Source organism: Salvelinus sp. IW2-2015, unplaced genomic scaffold, assembly GCF_002910315.2.
Source record: "Salvelinus sp. IW2-2015 unplaced genomic scaffold, ASM291031v2 Un_scaffold2071, whole genome shotgun sequence".
Lineage (NCBI taxonomy): Eukaryota > Metazoa > Chordata > Actinopteri > Salmoniformes > Salmonidae > Salvelinus > Salvelinus sp. IW2-2015.
Window position 1 is genome coordinate 105,357 of NW_019943413.1, and position 22,252 is coordinate 127,608.

At 44.9% G+C, this 22,252-nt stretch overlaps 1 protein-coding gene and 1 pseudogene across 1 annotated transcript; both read right to left on the reverse strand.

Annotated features, from left to right (window-relative positions):
- Window positions 1–9,414, reverse strand: part of LOC112072890 (ras-GEF domain-containing family member 1B-A-like) — a 27,069-nt pseudogene extending 17,655 nt beyond the window's left edge.
- A 2,893-nt stretch (window positions 9,415–12,307) lies between these two features.
- Window positions 12,308–21,725, reverse strand: LOC112072889 (uncharacterized). Its single transcript, XM_024140270.2, has 4 exons — window positions 21,458–21,725; window positions 20,042–20,707; window positions 15,401–15,630; window positions 12,308–13,553 (listed from the first exon to the last, which is right to left on the reverse strand). Exons 1-4 carry the CDS (start codon window positions 21,528–21,530, stop codon window positions 13,245–13,247), a joined length of 1,278 nt encoding a protein of 425 aa, XP_023996038.1. The 5' UTR covers window positions 21,531–21,725; the 3' UTR covers window positions 12,308–13,244.
- Window positions 21,726–22,252: the final 527 nt, after the last annotated feature.

Consider the following 22,252-nt stretch of genomic DNA (forward strand, 5'->3'; position numbering starts at 1 on the left):
ACACTTTCCTCAGCCCCTCGAGAGACACAACTTGTCCTCAAGCCAGGGAGACACACTTGGTCCCAGCCTGGAAGGGACACCACTTGTCCTCGCCTGAAAAAAAACAAAACCGGGCAAACACCACACAAACCAACGAACACACAAGGCCCACCAACGAACATACACATAATCCCGGAGACCGAACCACGAATCCCCATCCGAGCAACCGAAACAACCGCGACACACGGCCAAAAGGCAAACCCCAGCCGCCACACCAGAAACAACTCCACCAAACAAGAGAGAGAACCAAAACACCAACCCCGCAGACCCAGGCAGAGGACCAGCAAACGCAGCCACCTCGGCACGTAGATAACCTCACGGGGAGCCACCCCAGAGGAGAGAAAAACGACAGAACAAAAACAAAAAAACCAAAAGACACACGGCCCACAAGACGGACTGAGGAACGGCACAGTACCGGCGGCCTAAATAGCGCCTCGCATCAGCCACCAATAGGTCCGCCAGGCAGCCGGAATGAGGAGCCGGCACCGACCCGCTGAGGAAGGACCCGGCAGGCCCCCAGCCACCCCGAACCCCGGGCGTAAATAAAAAAGAGAAGAAGAAAAAAAAGAACAGAAGCCAGGAAACATCAGGGTAGATCGTCGTGGCCCTCACACAGACGAGATGGACGCAGGGGAGCCAACCGAACAGCGAGAAAGAGCACCACAAAAGCAGAAAGAGAAGGGGTGGAAAAAAGCCCAAAGCAAAAAACAAATCAAATAGGCAGGCATCGGCGTTCCCCGGCTGCCAGCGGCAGGAAAGCCACGCGTATCAGCGGACGGAAGCACGACTGACACGGCGGGGGCAGCAGCCCAAATCCCCGGAAACGCAGCAAGCGCACGGAAGAAAGAACGCCAGGGGGCACCCTTGCAAGAGAATGAGAAGTCATAGCAAGGGTACGCAGGGCCAGGCCCGCAGGAGAGAACGAGAAGAGAATGGAACGCCAGTGGAGACCGGCAGAGAAACAAAAAAGGCAGCCCCGCGGATAAACGAGAAAAAAGGCAAGGGGCGCCCCCCAAGCAGAGAGACAGGCAAACTTGAAGATCAAGGACCAGGGCCTCCTACCCGATACACGGCACGAAGAGGAGAAACCAGCACCCGAGAACAACGAAAAAGAAACTCCAGACTCTCGCAGAAACAAAGAAAGAGGCCTCCCAGAGGACACCACCCGACGCGCAGGACGGCAGAGGGATACAAGACGCCTAGGAAATGACGTGCGCGCGGGAGCCAGCCCGGTCAATGAGGGAAAAAACCCGAAACTCACCACGCACAGGACCCGCACGCGGCCATATGAAAAAAGAACGCAAACTGGGAGAGAACGAGAAGCAAAACGAGCAAACCGGAGCGGGACGCAACCCAAAACACACTTCAGGGGACGACCTCACACGCATGCGGCTGCGGGCCTCGAGCAGAAGAGCGAGACAAAAAGGTCCACCGATGACCTGGAACAGGGGAGACCGGACGGCAGAAAACAGGGCGGTACGGAACCATGACATTACAGTCCTCAGCCAGACAGCTGAAGGAACGAAACCCAGACAAACAAGAGAAAACATGTAACGCGGACTTGGAACCTGGATCAGCCTGCAAGACAGCCTGGGGAACTGAGAAAGACAACACCAGCAACTGACTAGACTGTCTCAACCAGAGAAACCCCAGGCCTGAGAACGAACTAGAACAGTGCACCCGAACAGAGGACCCCGAGCACAGAGAACCAACCAGACTTGAACCTCCTGCGTAACAACCCAGGAACGATAGCAACCGAAATGACAAACCGGTGTAGTTCCTCAGGACCTGCAACAGAAGAGGACGGAACTAGAAAACAGGGACAACACTGCTCGACCTGCAGAACAGAGGCACCAGGGAGCAGAACAAAACAGGAGACATACAGAAACGCACATGCAGAACTCAGTGTCACTCATACACAGCCATCAAAAAAACCAGAGAGACCAACTGAGAACAGGACACCTAACAAAGACACGAATACATTGTGAAAACCCCGGAACACTCAGCGACAGGGAAACAGGACAACAGCTTGTCCCCGTAACGTCACAAGGCCAACGAACGAAAGAAGCAAGGACAACACTTGTCCTGCACCGAACCCTAAAAGCCGAAGGGACAAAGACCCAAAAATAGAAAAAGCACCCAAACACCCAACACTTTAGAAATAACCAATATACAATGCGGTTCTAAATCAATTGTGAGAACCTTATCGGCAATCAAAATATCCCCAGGCTCTTCCCTCGTCATCGACCTGGGAGAACATACGGTGAAACGTGGCGGGTCATAGACACGGGTCTCTGCTGGAACAGAACATGTCTCGGGAATACTCGAAATCCATGTGCTCTGACAATCAGGAACAGTCTCTACGGAATCGGAAAAGAGTTGTCTCTGTGGCTTCAACGAAGACGGACAAACCATAATGAGAAGAAGTCATCTAGAAAGTAATCTGGAAACCCAAAACAGGAAGTTAATCTAAAGAAAGGAATGGCTTGCCGAAAACAGTGAACCAAGGTAATCTAGAACCCAACAGTAAAATCCACTGTGGGGAATAACCGAAACGAACAGGAGTGAATTCTAGAAAGGAAATCGAAACCAGGCTGAACCATTCAGATTCATTCTGTACACAAAGCACGGGGACACTAGATTATCATGAGTATTAAAAGAAGACACTTTATATATATCCATTATCGACAGGGCGATACAACTTATGATCAACAAACCAACCGAATCCCCTGACACAGAAGCCAAGCATGACCGAACAGAACGACCCAACAGAAGTGGACGAGACTGGAATACCCATCGGAGCTGAAAATAACCAGAAAGGGATAGCAACACACTGAGGCGTCAAAAACAAGTGAGACGTAACTAGGGAGAACATTTCACGCAACCCCGATAACGGAATGGCCCCCCCCACGAAACCAGCACCAACAGCCAACAGGGCGCCCAAACGAAACAGGCCCAAAAAACCCCGCCGACGAACCCGAAAAGCGACCCGAAACAGCAACAAACCAGGACAACATAACCCAGCGCGAATCTGACACGCAGACACACACCCGGTCACGCGAAACAGGCTCTCTGACACACAACACAAGCCAAACAAGCATCCCACCTCCCACGAATGTACACCAATAGAAGCACGTGATCACTGTTAGAAAACCCAGAACATGACGCTGAAACCAATGTACCAATAAACCGGGAAAAAGCTGACAAAACCTGGAAAACAGGATACAAAACAGTCATTGGGTCTTATTTCACCCCCCCCCTCCCACCCACATAACACCTGCGACCCAACCGGAAACCCCCACCGAACTCTGGCCAATCATCTACTCCTCCCTGCCCCCGACCCTCAACATCGCTCCCCCCTCCTCTTCCCTCCCTGCCCCCCTCCCTCCCTCCCTGCCCCCCCCCCCCTCAACGAACCAGCTACCACACTACAGCCACCCCGAAACCATGCACACGCCCGCGAACCGGAACCGCCACACCCATCCCTCCCTCCCTCCCTCTAAAACACCTGAAAAGGGACAACAACAAGGTGTGAGACCGAAATGAGCATATCAGGAATGTTTTACATCTAGAGAGAGTATCGTTTCTGAAGCCAGCGTTTCGACGTCAGCAGGGCACTCATGCTTACATCACTGATTATTTCTATAAGATGACCTGCTACAGAAACTCAAGACACATAGAAACCCCAAACAGCAAGAATGCCAGTGTAGAAGCACAGGGTAGGAAAAAACTCCCATAGGAAGCAGAAGCCTGGGAGCGCAAAACAGGAGAGACCCTAGCAAGAGAACCAGGCCTATGAGAGCGGAGAGCGGAAACATGTGCGCTAGTCCTCTCTGGTGTCGTGTGCACGAATCGTAATGATAGTGATGTGGTTGTGTGTGTGTGTGTGTGTGTGTGTGACAAACAGACTGTGTGTGCTGTGTACAACAGGAACAATCAGGACTACAAACACGAACTAACGGAAACATTAGACCTGACATGTACTAACGGAGAACAGTTGATGGTGTGTGTGTGCACCCAGAAACATGGGACGAACAGTTATACGGGGTGTGTGTGTGTGAGACCTTAAACAGTTGAGAGTGTGTGACGGAACTAAACATCGAAAGACGAAATCCAGATGACGAATGCTTGAGTGAACTGTATGAGAGTACCTGAACAGAACCATGTGATGCGGACTCGAACACAGGGTTGTGTGTGTGTGTGACAAAACATTGACTAACGAACTATGAATTCGTGGAACATAAAGGGAAAGACTTAGTAGTTGAGTGAGAGCATAGTTGAGTATGCACCCGGACGAGTGTGTGAACATTTGGCAGAGCATCCCAACTGAACCTCGTTGACTGAGCGACAACATCTGCCTTGAAACTTACACACAGAAGACAAACAGAGGACAGACGCACAGAGAGAGAGACAGACAGGCGTAGACGTAACCGACAGAACATTGAGAGGACAGACAGACGGAGAGACAGAGACTTAGACAGCAGCGGAGAGAAAGCAAGAGGGAAGAGAGCGACACCCAGGGAGAGAGAGAACGGAAAAGCAGAGAGAGAAGAGACCAACGGCAACAGGGTAACGAAACAGGGAGAGAGGAGAACCGAAGAGCCGACGAGAGACGAGACTGACAGGAAACAGGAGAGAGAGACCGACAAGAGAGAGAGAGAGAATTGCTGGTGGGTGGGTGGGTGTGGGGGGTGGGGAGAGAGACGGAGAGAGACAGAGAGAGACAGGGGGAGACAGAGAGAGACAGGGAGAGAGAGACAGAGAGAGACAGAGAGAGACAGAGAGAGATAAGAGACAGACAGAGACAGAGAGCCCCAACTGAACCACCTGACAGGCAGACTGCAGTAGTGGCATGCCAACACACACTCGTGTGCCACCTTCTCTAGTACTGGGGGCTCCATCGCAAATACCAGCCAGGCAGACTCCTGGAGTCTGCTCAAAGCCTTCTCCCTGAGGCCACCGGGCTCCACACAATGGGGTCTTTGATTGGACCGGCACGGGGCACAACCAGACCCCCAGGTCCCCACCTGACAATAGGCCGACCCATGGCCGCCTGCCCTATAGAGCTCGCCAGCTTGTAGTCCAAAAACCCAGGAATGAGTTACCTCTGGTTTGTTCAGCCATCCTTATGGGAAATGGAATAGAACACTGAAAATAAGGTTTGAGGTTAACACAGGTTTAGGAGATCTTATAGGTTCTATGAGTTCATATTTTTTATTTATTTAACCTTTATTTAACTAGGCAAGTAAGTTAAGAACAAATTCTTATCTTCAATGACGGCCTAGTAACAGTGGGTTAACTGCCTCGTTCAGGGGCAGAACGACAGATTTTTACCTTGTCAGCTCGGGGGAATCGATCTAGCAACCTTTCGGTTCCTACATTATTAAATAAATTCTTCAAAATTCACAAAAAGTGACCGGTGAAGATGATGTCATAGAACCAAACGTATCAGATCTCCTAAGCCTGCGTTTTACCACAGACCTTGTTTTCGGACTTTATCCAAAAACCCTACAAAAACAACTCCATAAATTTACCCCATAGGATTTGGCCAACAAACCATGTCAGAGTTTAGTGCCTACCAAAAGACACCGCTACTATTTCCCTCTATTCAGGAAGTGATTTGTTGTCGTTCCACGAGTGCCAGGGAAGGAGAAGGGTAGTAGCCACGAGACATAGATGGGATTGATCATTCTACACCCCCTGCACACACACCACACACACACACACACAACTCTCTCACCCGTACACACACACACATCCCGTCTCCTTGATTGAGAACACCATAGTGATTTACATCAGAATGGCGAGAGTAGCAACCCGTGCATCTGTTGCACCATGTGTCTCTCTGGAAGGTAAAGACGGAGATCATGAGACTATACGAGCCGACGTGTCAACGCCTCGGCTGAAACAAAGGCTAACGTTAGCGCGCCGCTGTTAGGATTAGTTAAGCCACTGGGTGTGTGTGTGTGTGTGTGGTAGAGCACAGCGAGCCTGAACAAAAGGAACAGATTGTCACCAGATATATACGGGCGGCTGGTTTACATAGTAACATCACTGGCTGTGTTTAAAAAACACACAATGATCATTCAATGACTAAAGTAATAAATAATACAAAAACAGAAGGTATATTCATGAATTACTACATACATCTTTATTTAACCTGGCAAATCAAAACGAATTCGCACAAATAGAACTGACTGTCTGGTTTATAAATAGCAGTTACGGTAATATCCAAGACTTAAAAATAACCACACGTTTCCTATCCTATGTTCACACCAACACCAATCTGTTCCCAGTCATTCCTTGGCATCGCAGTTGGCACTACACTCTGCCCAGTCATTATCACACGCCAAGCCACCTGATGACTACACGGGCGACGTCTTGAGTCAAGATGTCACGTGGCGGTCTTAAGAACTAGGGTACTTTCTCCCCCACACGGAACAGATGGAAACCTTGTCATAGGCCATGATATGGAAGTAAAGGGTAGCGACAATGTTTTAGGTGGTGATCGTGTCGCACTACAATCCCACATGAACAAAAACAAATTGGATACAGTTTACTATAGAATTCTGTAGTCAATTGTAGTAAATTGTAGAATAATGTACTACACACTGTAGTATCCCTCAATCATGACCATATATTGTGTTCCATACATGTTATAAGCTCTCAACTATCCGTTCAGAACCTAGTCCTACCTACCTACCTACCTACCTACCTACCTTCCTACCTACCTACCTACCTACCTACCTGTTATGGAAACAGGTTATGGAAAATGTGCTCTTTTTGTATTTCTCCAGTAGGTTTCCTGAAGGAAAAAGACCTCACTTCTATGTAAAAGATAATAAAACAAAAACTACAGTAATTACTGTAGTATACACAACTATTTTCTTTACTCAAGTATTTATACTATAGTAAATTGTAAATACTACAGTATTCACTGTAGTGTTTTTGCAGAGTTCAGTCACTGACAGTGAGACCATCCGTTGTCCTGGGCTGTAAAAACACTACACAGGAAATCCTATTCCCACGCCTCAGGCCTAGGTGGAGTCATGCAGGGAGAGAGGTTTGGCCCTAAACATAGAGTACACACTGGCAGAATATCTCACCACTGTGACTGACCCAAAATTAATAAAAGCATTGACTATGTACAAACTCAGTGAGCATAGCAGTGCTATTGAGAGGCAGCTGAAGCCAGGCTCTCAAGAAGACAGGCTACTGCCCGCAAAATGAGGTGAAAACTGAGCTGCACTTCCTAACCTGCCAAATGTATGACCATATTAATGCATCTGAATTCGGCTAGTCAAACCGCATACTTCCTTTTTTTAAAAACGAGAAAAAAAGTGGAAATAGTATTTTGTCTATTTTGAGACGCTGTAGCCAGTGTACACTTCCTCAACACAGTCTAAATTCATCTAAGATTACTCAAGAAATCTGTCATTCATTTTGACGTTTTTGCCAAAAGAGATCTTAGTTGCACAATTTTTACATCTAACTAAGATGTTTGGAGAAGTGTTTTTCAATTTAATGTGCATGAAAAACAGTCTCTCGTTGAKTGACAAAGACTTTCTTGGAGACTGTTGACCAATCACCGACAAAGGGACGTAGTTTGCCTCCATTAAAAAAATGTGTCCCCGAAACAGTTAAAAACACCGAAGTCCAACACGAACATAAACGTCACAAAATGTCGTCATAATATATGCAAACGCCTTCAGAGACACATTTCCCTGAGATTACACAGAGCCACAAAGAACCTGAAAGCAAATCCAATGTTGATTAACTCCCATATCAGTCGAAATACCAGTGTGCCATCACAACAGCAACATTTGTGAAAAGGGCAACCAGTGAAGAACAAACACCATTGTAAAGTGGTTGGAATTGAAAGAGAGAAAATATACAACACTTTATATCGACATAATGACATTTTGAAATGTCTTTATTATTTTGGGAACTTTTGTAAGCGTAACATTACCTGTTAATGTTTATTTCACGTTTGTTTATTATCTATTTCACTTGCTTTGCCAATGTAAACATATATGTTTCCCCGTGCCAATAAAGCCCTTAAATTAAAATTGAAATTGAGKGAGGGAAGCGAGATGAAAGGCGGAGAGAAGAGGGACGAGAAGGGGATTCCTTGGAGGAGCCTAAATAAACAGCGCTCCTCTTCCTCCTCCTCCTCCCCCTCCTCCTCCTCCTCCTCCCTTAGATAAACAATCTAAAGCATGAAGAATACCACTCGCCTATAGCATTAAGAACTAGACATCGCTGGTTCACCGGCTGAGGTCTGGGATGATGGCTAAGGGAAACCTATCTATATAGAATCTATGACTAAACCCTGCAGTTAAACAAAGGCCATGGAAGAGACCCAGATGAGGTGGTAAATAAAAACAAACCACCTAGGTAGTCATGTAAACAATGTCATGTTAGAAAACAGGTGCCGTTATAAAGTACATTCTGCGCTTTAGTGAGGAAAACACTCTTATTAAATACAGCAACAATACACGAACCTGTTCCGCACAGCCAGTCATTGCAGTGGGATAGAAGAAGTGACTGTTGTGTGTTTCAGTCAAATCACACTAGCGTAGCATACACCTACCTAGGTCCCATGGGTTGACCAGTGGCTCCCAACAAGCGATACTAGGACCCCTGGGGGGTACTTAGTCTATCCACAGGGGTAATTGAGAAGACTTAAGAGACCATAGGTTTACTAGAAAAATGCACAAGAGAGGGTACTTCATGGGTACTCTGGGCAGAGGAACAATTCAGTTGGTGGTACTTTGAAAACCACTGGGCTTGGCAACTATTTTTTTAATGTTCATTTATTAGGCTACAAATCTATTCCGTATATTCATCAAAGCACAGAGAATGAATCCAAATAAACCCCATAGCGCTTGAATCTCAACAAACTCACAAGAATTTCCCCCAAAAGGCAGCAACACACACAGCAGGCGGCACACATCGCCGTCCTCTCAGAGCGCACATAACACCTAGCCGTATTTTGATAGTAATTAAATATGGGTCGAAATTATTCTCAAACTAAACTCTAAAGCYAATTGATAAAAAATCCCAATATTTACACCAAAGTCGACAATAAAAAGGAAAATATCTCACCTCAGAATAAGCAACTGCGCGCAGAATCCGTAATATATCTTTCCCACTAGAATAAAGCGAGAGCACTTTCTCCAATGAAACCTGTGCGCTTCTACTGACTTTCAGCAGCAGGTTTCGTCTGCCCTGATATTCAGCATATTCACTTGCAAATCACGAGTAGAAGGAACGTGTATTCACGTTTTCACAAGGCTTGGCCGAGTTGTTGGTATAACACACAAACATCCACAGTCATATGCAGCGCGACTGTGCAGCGGAGATCCTCACTCCAAGCGTATTGACTTGTTTGAGCTGGAGAAACCGGGAAAATCTACTAATGACTTGGCGAAACCGCAGGCCAGCCAATCAGAGACGAGAAGGAGCTTGCAGGGGGGACTCGCTCACTTGTCAATGGGCAAGTTCGTTTTGCATAGCCCGGTGCCCCGGGTGTGTGGAGTTTATACTTTTTAGACCTTTCTATTGGTTCTCAAGTGAACTCTTTACTCACCCGGGGCAATGGTTCATGCAAAACGAGTGCTCTTTTGCAATTTTACGCATCATGATATGCGATAATAAATGAGGAAATCCTTGAACACAAGCATGTCATTACCATTGTAGGAATCCAATAATAAACTGTCGTGAATGGTGTCTCAAGCAATGTTTTCTGGGGACTAAACAGTTGTGACATTCATTCATTGTTGAAATAATTTTATGTGAAACTTGTTGAAACAAGCACTCGTAGGCCTATACGCAGAATATAGTTTAATTTATCTAAACATGAATCACGAAGCATTTTAGGCACTTTTGTGCGTCCTAGCCTATGGGATTTGCAGATGACAGGCTGTTTAATACCCATGTGTTATTACTACAGTGCAGATATTTTGGCAAACGTATTAAAAATAGAAAACAGAAGCACCTTATTTACATAAGTATTCAGACTCTTTGCTATGAGACTCAAAATTGAGCTCAGGTGCATCCAGATTGCATTGATCATCCTTGAGATGTTTCAACAACAACTTGATTGGAGTCCACCTGTGGTAAATTCAATTGATTGGACACGATTTGGAAAGGCACACACCRGTCTATATAAGGTCCCACAGTCGACAGTGCATGTCAGAGCAAAAACCAAGCCGTGAGGTCGAAGGAATTGACCATAAAGCTTGAGACAGGATTGTGTCAAAGCACAACAAGAAGTTTGGAACCACCAAGACTCTTTCTAGAGCTGGCCGCGTGGGCAAACTGAGCAATCTGGGGAGAAGGGCCTTGGTCAGGGAGATGACCAAGAACCTGATGGTCACTCTGACAGAGCTCCAGAGTTCCTCTGTGGAGATGGGAGAACCTTCCAGAAGGACAACCYTCTCTGCAGCACTCCACKAATCAGGCTTTTATGGTAGAGTGGCCAGACGGAAGCCACTCCTCWGTAAAAGGCACACGACAGCCCGCTTGGAGTTTGCCAAAAGGCACCTAAAGGACTCTCAAACCATGAGAAACATGATTCTCTGGTCTGATGAAATCAAGATTGAACTCTTTGGCCTGAATGCAAAGCGTCACATCTGGAGGAAACCTGGCAACATCCCTACGGTGAAGCATGGTGGTGGCAGCATCATGCTGTGGGGATATTTTTCAGCAAACACACTGGAGACTAGTCAGGATCGAGGGAAAGATGAACGGAGCAAAGTACAGAGAGATCATTGATGAAAACCTGCTCCAGAGCGCTCAGGACCTCAGACTGGGGCGAAGGTTCACCTTCAAACAGGACAACGACCCAAAGCACACAGTCAAAACAACACAGGAGTGGCTTCGGGACAAGTCTCTGAATGTCCTTGAGTGGCCCAGCCAGAGCCCAGACTTGAACCCGATCAAACATCTCTGGAGAGACCTGAAAATAGCTGTGCAGCGACGCTCCCCATCCAACCTGACAGAGCCTGAGGGGATCTGCAGAGAAGAATGGGAGAAACTCCACTAATACAGGTGTGCCAAGCTTGTAGCGTCATACCCAAGAAGAATCAAGGCTTTAATCACTGCCAAAGGTGCTTCAACAAAGTACAGAGTAAAGGGTCTGAATACTTATGTAAATGTTATAGCATTTGTTAAATGTATAAAAAAAAAGAAAAACGTGCTTGTGTTCTTATTTTTCTTTCTCGTGTGTTTTTGTTCGACCGTGTTATTTTTAGTATGACATTGATATTGAGCTTGGTTTAAAACTTTATTGTAAGGTATTTCACTGTACTTGTGCATGTGACATAAAAACTTAAAACGCAGTTGTTTTCACACGTAGTTCTACCTACGTTTTGTGTGCCTAGGATTGAGGAACAGACACTACATTCCAGCGTTCTGCTTGCGTAAAGTCACGACCTTAGTTTGCCGCCACGCCGGGGCGTTGAGAACGGACGCCAAGTTAGAAAGGGATGAATTCTGTTCCATGGTCAGTGTGAGTGCTGSTCTTTTCTCATTGGTCAGTGTGAGTGCTGCTCTTTTCTCATTGGTCAGTGTGAGTGCTGCTCTTTTCTCATTGGTCAGTGTGAGTGCTGCTCTTTTCTCATTGGTCAGTGTGCGTGCTGCTCTTTTCTCATTGGTCAGTGTACATGCTGCTCTTTTCTCATTGGTCAGTGTACGTGCTGCTCTTTTCTCATTGGTCAGTGTGTGTGCTGCTCTTTTATAATTGGCTAACATATTTGTCGGTCGGTCAAAAGTTAAATTCATAGAAACTTTTTTTGTCCGTGAAAACGTATGGACATTTTCTGGATAGGGTTGAATCTACGCCGTCCGTCGACGTACGTCTGAGACCTTTAGTCATTCAACGTACGTCTCCCACTGAGACCTTTAGTCATTCAAATAAGTTGGTCCTCCTCACAACCACCAGGATGTGGGGGAACTTAAAGATGTACTCCAGGCGATTTTTGAACTTTTCCTGTTGAAAAGCGATATCCCAAGTATAAATACAGTAAAGTACCCACACTAAAGGGTAACAAACATTTTTCAGAGACAAATTGTGTTTTTACATTTTTTTTTTTTAGACAACTGCAAAGTTCAAGGAGTTGGTTTGATGGGAAGTTGTGATGCCTCCTCTTGCTTGAGGAACAAGAGAGGACCCCCCACTGTGCTACGTTAGGACTAACCTGGACCACCTATTGAGATGGGCCTTTTGTTCAGTAGATCAGGTGTTAAATGACGTGAAAAGGGAGACTGGAGTGGCACTTTTTAATATTAATTCAGAACAAATAGGAAAAAAKCCCAGTAAAAAAGAATAACATCAGTCACTTGTCAAATCTCTTGTAATTTCAATTCATTTCGCGGAGTGACTGAGTTGATAGTGAATTGACCTCAACTCAACCCTCCAACTCCAACGCTTCATTCCTCACACCTCCTAGGTGGGCAGCTCTGTGGTAAATAGCTAACCTCCTCTCAGACCACCTGCCTATTCAACTAGCCATCAACATGTCTATTGACCATGAGAGACGCTGCAGTAGCCCTGATGATGATGATGGTGATGGTGGTGACTTCCTAAAAACGGTGTCTGAGCAGGCTGACAGACATTCACACCTTTTCAACAGGAACACTCACACATACTTGGGGTGTGTTCATTAGGTGTCAAACGAAACCAAAATGGAATGAAGCACAGGAGCAAAACTGTCAGCAACGTGAACAGAACAGATGAGAGTATCCTTACAAGAGAACCATATGAACACCAATACAGTTTATCGGTGAAGTTGACAATAAAGTAGATTGTAAAAAAAGGTTGAGAGAATAATACGGAATTTCAGTTGCTTCACTGAACCCGTAACGTCAAGGTTAAACCATTTTATGGTTAATAAAACAATTAACAAAAACAGATGTATTTAATGTAGGCTCCACACTCCAACAAGAGGTCAACATACATTCTGAAAGGCATGGAGTGCTTACCCTCCCCACCAGACCTGGGGTCAAAAACACAGCCGTAGTGTATGAGCAGATTACACACCCCTGAATTTAAGATGACCCAGGTCTGTAACCCAGGTCTGTATCCCAGGTCTGTATCCCAGGTCTGTATCCCAGGTCTGTATCCCAGGTCTGTAACCCAGGTCTGTAACCCAGGTCTGTATCCCAGGTCTGTATCCCAGGTCTGTATCCCACCCTTTCTTCTATAAGGCCTCTGATTCCGTCCAGTCTCTGTCCTCAGTTCCATCATCATGTCTGGTGATGGTCGAGGCCCCGGCAGCAGCCCCACCTACCGCCTCCGCCCTGCTACACTGGTGGCAACAGCTGCAGCTGTGATGTGGTGTCTGCTTCTGTCTCTGCTGGTTCTGGGCCAGGCCACTGAGGAGCGTCAGTACCCTAATCTCATGCACCATACGGGCCTTCTCCCTCCGGTCCTCCCTGTCCGCCGTCTCCCGCTGCCTCGTCTCCTCCCTCTCCAGCCACTGAGAGAGCAAGTCCTGCTGCCAGCGAGCCTGACAAAGAGACAAAGAGAGAGAGTTTAGACACCGAGTTTTCTACCAAAAGCATTATGATGTACACTCAGTGGACAGTTTATTAGGTACACGTATCGAGTACCGGGTCGGACCCTCCTTTAACTACAGAACAMCCCGAATTCTTCGGGCATGGACACGTTGCTCAATTGGTATCAAGGGACCTAACGTGCGTCAGAAAAACATTCCCCACACCGTTACACCACCAGCCTACGACTGATGTTCTCCTTACAGAAAGTTAGTTACGCAACATTCMGTGAGTATATAACGCATCTCTTAATGTTGAGTTAATGGAACCACTTTACAGCCAGAATAGGCTGTAGTTAATATGGTTTTGATTGTGACGGCAGAGCCATTTGAAGTGAATAGGCCTACATCAGGTAGTCTACACCCTGGGACGTTTTTAATAGGACATAAGCCTACATTTACTGATAGATGAAACAATTAGCCTAGATGGCAATCTAACAACATATTCATATTTAGTTAGCAATCTAGCTAGATGTTTTCAAAGATGTCGGCAATTTCTCTGAAGAGCCATAAACAAAATCAGATAATTATTGAATCCTATTTCGACAGATTGCACATCAAAATATCAACCATGCATTATTTACTGAATACGTTAGATGAAATAGATTACTTTTTGAATCATAGGATACCATCTCAGTTATCTTACTAGGTACCAGAAAGAATGTGTCGAGAGCTCTGCCAGTAAGGAGTAAACTGACATTTACTCCTGAGGTGCTGACCTGTTCACCGGACGTGCTACCTGTCCCAGACCTGCTGTTTTCAACTCTCTAGAGACAGCAGGAGCGGTAGAGATACTCTGAATGATCGGCTATGAAAAGCCAACTGACATTTACTCCAGAGGTGCTGACTTGCTGCACCCTCGATAACTACTGTGATTATTATTATTTGACCCTGCTGGTCATTTATGAACATTTGAAGATCTTGGCCATGTTCTGTTATAATCTCCACCCGGCACAGCCAGAAGAGGACTGGCCACCCCTCATAGCCTGGTTCCTCTCTAGGTTTCTTACTAGGTTTTGGCCTTTCTAGGGAGTTTTTCCTAGCCATCGTGCTTCTACACCTGCATTGCTTGCTGTTTTGGGGTTTTAGGCTGGGTTTCTGTACAGCACTTTGAGATATCAGCTGATGTAAGAAGGGCTATATAAATACATTTCATTTGATTTTGATCTGACACTAAGGTAAACTGTCCATAAACTTCTCCCATTTTAGAATGATGGAGGCCACTGTGTTCTTGGGGACCTTCAAGGCTGCAGAAATGTTTTGGTACCCTTCCCCAGATCTGTGCCTCGACACAATCCTGTCTCGGAGCTCTACGGACAATTCCTTCAACCTCATGGCTTGGTTTTTGCTCTGACATGCACGGTCAACTGTGGGACCTTATATAGACAGCTGTGTGCCTTTCCAAATCATGTCCAATCAATTGAATTGACCACAGGTGGACTCCAATCAAGTTGTTGTAGAAACATCTAGAATGATCAATGGAAACAGGATGCACCCAAGCTCAATTTCGATTCTCATAGCAAAGGGTCTGAATACTTAAATACGTTTTTTTTGTTGTTGCCATTATGGGGTATTGTGATGTCATTATGGGGTATTGTAATGTCATTATGGGGTATTGTAATGTCATTATGGGGTATTGTGATGTCATTATGGGGTATTGTGTGTAGATTGATGAGGATTTTATTTGATCCATTTTAGAACAAGGCTGTAACGTAACAAAATGTGTGAAAAGTCCAGGGGTCTGAATACTTTCTGAATACCCTGTTTAGATACACATATCTATCTATCTATCCGTCTCTGACCTGCTCCTGCCTTTGGCCCTCCAGCTGTACCATCAGACCCCGGGACTCTGAGACCAGCCTCTGGAAGCAGTCTGCCAGGTGCTTCAACACAGGCTCTAGGGGCTGGGTGGAGGGAATGGTGATACCTCTGCCCAGGTTGGGGCTATGGTCTGGGGGTGGAGAGAAATGGGAAGCAGGCTGGGGTGGTGGCGGTGTTGACCTGGAGCTGCGGTCATCCTCCAATGGATGAACTGCAATGCAAGAGATTAAATAGATTTCATCAAAATCATAATATGATTCATTAAAGATTTATTATCACAACATTGGGCAATTTGTTTAACACTTTTTTGGTTACTACATGATTCCATGTGTTTTATTTCATAGATTTGATGTCTTCACTATTATTCAACAATGTAGAATCAACAGTTTACCCACATTGCAAGGTWATTATAGTAAACGAAAACAGAAACGAAAATAAAAACGAAAATTGGAAAAACAATTTAGCAAAATAAAAAATATAAAAGAAACACTTGAAAAACAAACTACTGAAACTAATATTTTGGAATGCAAAAAAAATWGAAACAAATTGTTTAGTTTTTCTTATTCTAAAAACTTGGGYAAAAKRCKAWTMGYMTTTTCAAGCTTTTTGTTTTGGAGCTTCTGAATCTGGCGGGTAAATGTTGCCAGTAGACGGCAATGTTTCAAATAGGCCTTGTGCATCACTATCACTAGCTAACAGGGAAGAAATCAGAGGATGAGCACGGAGCGTGACTGGGCCAAGCTAGAACAGCTTGTGAAGTTGTTGGAGCCGTTTACAATCCACATTGACCAACTTCAAACTGAGAGCCAGCTGTGTGTCTGATGTGGTGCCATCTCAACCTTGAGGCATTCAACTACTGTTGCAAAACAGGTCCTTCTGAAGTCACTGCTTCACATGCGATATGGCCTCATATTCTGTTTTTATAAATCTTATGGCCATTCACAATATACATCTACATAATGTTAAACAATAGTGTTAAACAAATCAAAATATATTTATATATTTTAGATTCTTCAAAGTAGCCACCCTTTGCCTTGATGACAGCTTTGCACACTCTTGGCATTAAAATAAAACTGAAAATAAATACAATCTAGTAAATGAACTCTTAAAACGAATTGAAACTAAACTGAATTAGAAATAAACATGAATATTAAATCATAAAACTATAATAACCTTGGTACATTGTGCTTCAGCCAATCGGATGTCGAATTAACTGCCTTAGGAGCTTGGAAGCCAATCTGATTTGTTAGAAATTATTATATTAAAAAAAGGTGTACTCAGCGAGATGACATTGGAATGAACTGCACTGCAGATATTGGAATAAGTGTGYTGCAAAACTTTGCTCTCACAAAGTCAGTATTTCAACATGTGCTCAGCACGGGGCGGGGCGCTTCACGCTAGAGGTCGACCGATTATGATTTTTCAACGCCGATARCGATTATTGGAGGACCCAAAAAAGCCGATACCGATTAATCHGACGATTTTTATTTATTTATTTGTAATAATGACAATTACAACAATACTGAATGAACACTTATTTTAACTTAATATAATACATCAATAAAATCTATTTAGCCTCAAATATATAATGAAACATGTTCAATTTGGTTTAAATAATGCAAAAACAAAGTGTTGGAGAAGAAAGTAAAAGTGCAATATGTGCCATGTAAGAAAGCTAACGTTTATGTTCCTTGCTCAGAACATGAGAACATATGAAAGCTGGTGGTTCCTTTTACTTCAATATTCCCAGGTAAGAAGTTTTAGGTTGTAGTTATTATAGGAATTATAGGACTATTTCCCTCTATACCATTTGTATTTCATTAACCTTTGACTATTGGATGTTCTTATAGGCACTTTAGTATTGCACGTGTAACAGTATAGCTTCCGTCCCTCTCCTCGCTCCTCCCTGGGCTCGAACCAGCAACACAACGACAACAGCCACCCTCGAAGCAGCGTTACCCATGCAGAGCAAGGGGAACAACTACTAGAAGGCTCAGAGCGAGTGACGTTTGAAACGCTATTAGCGCGCGCTAACTAGCTAGCCATTTCACTTCGGTTACACCAGCCTCATCTCGGGAGTTGATAGGCTTGAAGTCATAAACAGCGCAATGCTTGACGCACAACGAAGGGCTGCTGGCAAAACGCACGAAAGTGCTGTTTGAATGAATGTTTACGCGTCTGCTTCTGCCTACCACCGCTCAGTCAGATACTTAGACACTTGTATGCTTGTATGGTCAGTCAGATTATATGCAACGCAGGACACGCTAGATAATATCTAGTAATATCATCAACCATGTGTAGTTAACTAGTGGTTATGATTGATTGTTTTTTATAAGATAAGTTTAATGCTAGCTAGCAACTTACCTTGGCTTACTGCATTCGCGTAACAGGCAGTCTCCTTGTGGAGTGCAACGAGAGAGAGGCAGGTCGTTATTGCGTTGGACTAGTTAACTGTAAGGTTGCAAGATTGGATCCCCRGAGCTGACACGGTGAAATTCTGTCGTTCTGCCCCTGAACAAGGCAGTTAACCCACCGTTCCTAGGCCGTCATTGAAAATAAGAATGTGTTCTTAACTGACTTGCCTAGTTAAATAAAGGTGTAAAAAATAAATAAAATAAAAAAAAGGCAAATCGGCAGCCAAAAATACCGATTTCCGATTGTTATGAAAACTTGAAATCGGCCCTAATTAATCGGCCATTCCAATTAATCGGTCGACCTCTAGTCCGAAGTCCAAATGTTACAAAATGTTGTCAGAATATATGCACGAACTCTTCCGAACTGTTTCGCCTGGGAAGCATGCAGACTTAAGGATCTATCATGGTCCACACACACCAACACAGTTGTGAAGAGGGCACGCCAACACCTCTTCCCCCTCAGGTGGCTGAAAATATTCGGCATGGGCCCTCAGATCCTCAAAGAGTTATACAGCTGCACCACTGAGAGCATCTTGACTGGCTGCATCACCGATTGGTATGGCAACTGGTTGGCATCCGACCGCAAGGCACTACAGAGGGTGGTGCGTACAGTAGAGCTCCCTGCCATCCAGGACCTCTATACCAGGCAGTGTCAGATGAAGGCCCTAAAATGTGTCAGACTAGCCACTCAAGTCATAGACTGTTCTCTCGGCTACCGCACGGCAAGCGGTACCGATGCACCAAGTCTGGAACCAGCAGGACCCTAAACAGCTTCTACCCCCCCAAGCCATAATAGTTAACCAAATATCGGCATTGATCTTTTTTGAACTAACTTTTAATGACCATTACACACACTACTGCTACTGTTTATCATCTGTTACTATTCCTAGTTGTATGTACATATCTACCTCAATTACCTCGTACCCCTGCACACTCGGAGCGGCAGGTAGCCTAGTGGTTAAAGCGTTGGGCCAGTAACCGAAAGGTTGCTAGATCGAATCCCCGAGCTGACAAGGTAAAAATCTGTCGTTCTGCKCCTGAACAAGGTAGTTAACCCACTGTTCCTAGGCCGTTATTGTAAATAAGAATTTGTTCTTAACTGACTTGCCTAGTTAAATAAAGGTTACATTTTTAAAGATTACATAAAAATCGACTCGGTACTGGAAGCCAAGTTATCGTTACTCATTGTTTCCCATCAGCACACTGTGAGTTATACTGACAGCAGTGACATTCAAGTGATAAAATCTCACAAAAGTTTGGTGATAATCAACTCACCGCAGCACAAATATCTTCTATAGTCAACCCTTTAAACAACGTCCAAGACGCTGTCAGACGCCTGGTAGAGGTGATTATCTCAAAAGCTAAGGACCTTTAGGACATACCCATGACTTTCAGGACGCAACGTCACCTTAGCGCCACCTGGGCCGAACTGAGTACTGGCCCAAAGCTAATGCCATGAGCAGGGAGGTTTTGTGGAAAAGGATCTTCAGATCCACCCACTCCAGAGGCTCAAAGTGGGCAGCACACAGTGCCTCCAAAACCAGCAACAAGTCCCATGTGGGAGCATTAGGTTTAGAGACTGGTCTGAGGCAACGTACACCTTTCAGGAACCACACAACCAGGGGGTGGGCCCCTGGTGAGACTCTGTCACCAAATTCACTGGAAATACATTACATAGGATGAAGAAATGAGCCGCAACTCCATACTACTTGTCAGACACAGAGAACTGATAGTATATATTCAACGTTGGGGTGGGAGTGGGGTGTGACGGTTCCGTGGGTGGATTTCAACCATTTCTTTGGATTCCTCATTTATAACTCATTGTTATAAAAAAAAAAAAAAGTTTAATCCCAAATCGAATGTTAGGTACTATATTTATTTAATATTATATGAATCCTATAAATACACTTTTTTTTTTTTTATGGCCAATTTCAATGCAATCAATTCATTTAAATTTCTCAGCGATGAAATTATATTTCAACAAAATAGTGTTGTTTCAGGAACGCTAATCTTATCTGTTTCTACRAACAGAACTGATTTCAGAACGATGTGAGACGGTGGGTGTCAGCCTTTTTCTGGTGCTTTTTGAGCTGGAAAGACACTCKTTCAATATCATCTCGCTGAGTSTACCTTTGATGATTCATGATAATCAGTGGCATTGATAGCAGAAAGTGTGAGACACAGACAGACAGACAGTAGAATACATACCAGCAGGTTCATGATAGTCGTTGCTGTGCTCTAGAAAAGCATCATGGCGTCTTCCTCCCGGGCCAACCAGTGACCGAGTGGTGATTCCGACACCGTTGAACTCGTAGTCGTCGGTGTCGTCTGCCTCCCTGTCCTCCTCCTCCACCTTCATCTCAGACACCATATACCGTGACTGCCGTCCTGCTGTCCCTGCAGGAGATACAAAATGGCGTCCTCCTCCTAGTCCTCCAATCCCTTCAGATCCCAAATAGCGCCCTGTTTCTGCGATCAAGTCAGACCCAAAATGACACCCTCCTAATAATCCTCCTATGCCTTCAGGAGATCCAAAATGGCGCCCTCCTCCAGTCCCTTCCATAGCGCGATTTCTCCCCAGCACAGCATCCATCTCAGAGTAGTACCTGAAACTGCAGGGCTGGGAGTCATCCACGCTCATCAGCAGCTTGGCTCTGACATAGTTGGCCTTGAGGGTCTTGACGCGGAGCCGGCACTGGTGAGGGCTGCGTGACAAGCCCAAGTCACACATGCGGGCTGAGAGGTGTTTGAAGACGTGGCGGTTCCGGACGTTCTCTGCCAGGCTCTTCTGCACTCGCTCGTCACTCCAGGCACACAGCAACACCTGGGTCTCTTCCACCGTCCAGTTGACGGAGCGCTCGGCCTCTCGCTTTCCTGCAGTAAAGAGTACAGTTACAGTACAGTAAATGTTCAAACGCGATGGCTGGCTGGCTGTGGTAACACCTTATCAACATGTACAGTGGCTGGGTTTATACAGTGCAGACTGGTGGGAGGAACTATAGGAGTAATTTCTGGAATGGAATAAATCGAACAGTATCAAACATATGGAAACCACGTTTGACTCCGTTCCATTCCAGCCATTACAATGAGCGCGTCCTCCTATAGCTCRTCCCACCAGCCTCCCCTGATACAGTGGTACAAACTGATATTACTAGATTTGTTGCCCTGAACCAAATGACGCTGAATTACAGGAAACAGGTGTGTCTTAATTCCTGGCTGCAAAAGTGTGAAGCATGACTGCTGATGGTGCTAGAGTCCCTTAGCTATGAAGTATCTAGAATATCTCAAATGTCAGCTAGAATGTTTGGCAACAATATCGTGCTAGTTATCACACCATTTTTTGGGAGTACCGGCTAGCTAGTTAGCTACTAAGCAAGAGTTAAGATACGTTTCGGTTTCCTAACCAGTCGGCTTTGCGACATAGCTATCTAACATCAAAACGGGCATATCAAGTCTAAAAAAACATGAGCATCTTCGATAGCAAAGTGAAATCGAAACATTGCCAGGACGTGTAGCTAAGCTCTTTCCTGACTTTGGCTAGCTTCAGCACGTTATGAATGAGATGCATGCAACGTTAGCTATTTGTAAAACGTTAAAACATACAGCAACTTTTCAGAAACTTACTTTTAGTAGAAGTTGTCACCGAATTAGTAGAGTTGATAATTGGAGGATTCATTTTTGCTTTCGTTGTAAACATCCACAGATAACGGTGTGATTTCCTTTCTTCCGGTTTCAGAGTATTGTTTGCGTGACGTCACCAAGAGACAAGAGGAGTCCGTTTCATTTTTTTCAATAGCGTAAAAGAACTGAAAGCTACAATTGAAATATAATATAGAATGCAATATTAAAATACCACATGAAATGTTCCCAAGTAAAGAATGTGATCAGGAAAAAAGAGAAAAAAAACCCATTTGAAAGCACAAACGTTTTTACTCATCATAACGTATCAAAATGTCTGTCTCTCCTTTGAGATTAAAAAGAGGAACAGGAAAATGTGAGAACAGTGTGTCTTGTAAAGGAGGAGGTGGTGAAAGCGTTTCAGAGCTTCCCAATACTGCCAAATGGCAGTGCATTCTGTAATGTACATATTACATTTTAGTCATTTAGCAGACACTTATCCAGAGCGACTCAGCCATAGCCATTTTGTAAACATAGCAATGCAGAACCAAAGTGTGAGAGGTTGGCTGTGGCTACTAACTACTAACACTGCATAGTAGTGATAGCTTCATAAAAATGGATAGAGGACACAACTTAGATGTAACGGTGTTTTAGCATGGGCATCGCCATTGAGGGCTTCCACCATTTTAAAGTAGTCAACTGGGTGGGAATTCCTACTTCGTTGGCTGATCCCTCCAGATTACCCTTGTGGGGGTCATGTCCAACCGGGTCATCAGGAGGGAACAGCCAATTGTGAAGAAG

Coding starts and splice junctions, on each gene's coding strand:
- LOC112072889 (XM_024140270.2), bottom strand. CDS start 21,530: ATGTTTACAACGAAAGCAAAAATGAATCCTCCAATTATCAACTCTACT. Junction 20,708..21,457: donor GGTGACAACTTCTACTAAAA/GTAAGTTTCTGA, acceptor TCTTTACTGCAG/GAAAGCGAGAGGCCGAGCGC. Junction 13,554..15,400: donor AGGGCCAAAGGCAGGAGCAG/GTCAGAGACGGA, acceptor TCTCTTTGTCAG/GCTCGCTGGCAGCAGGACTT.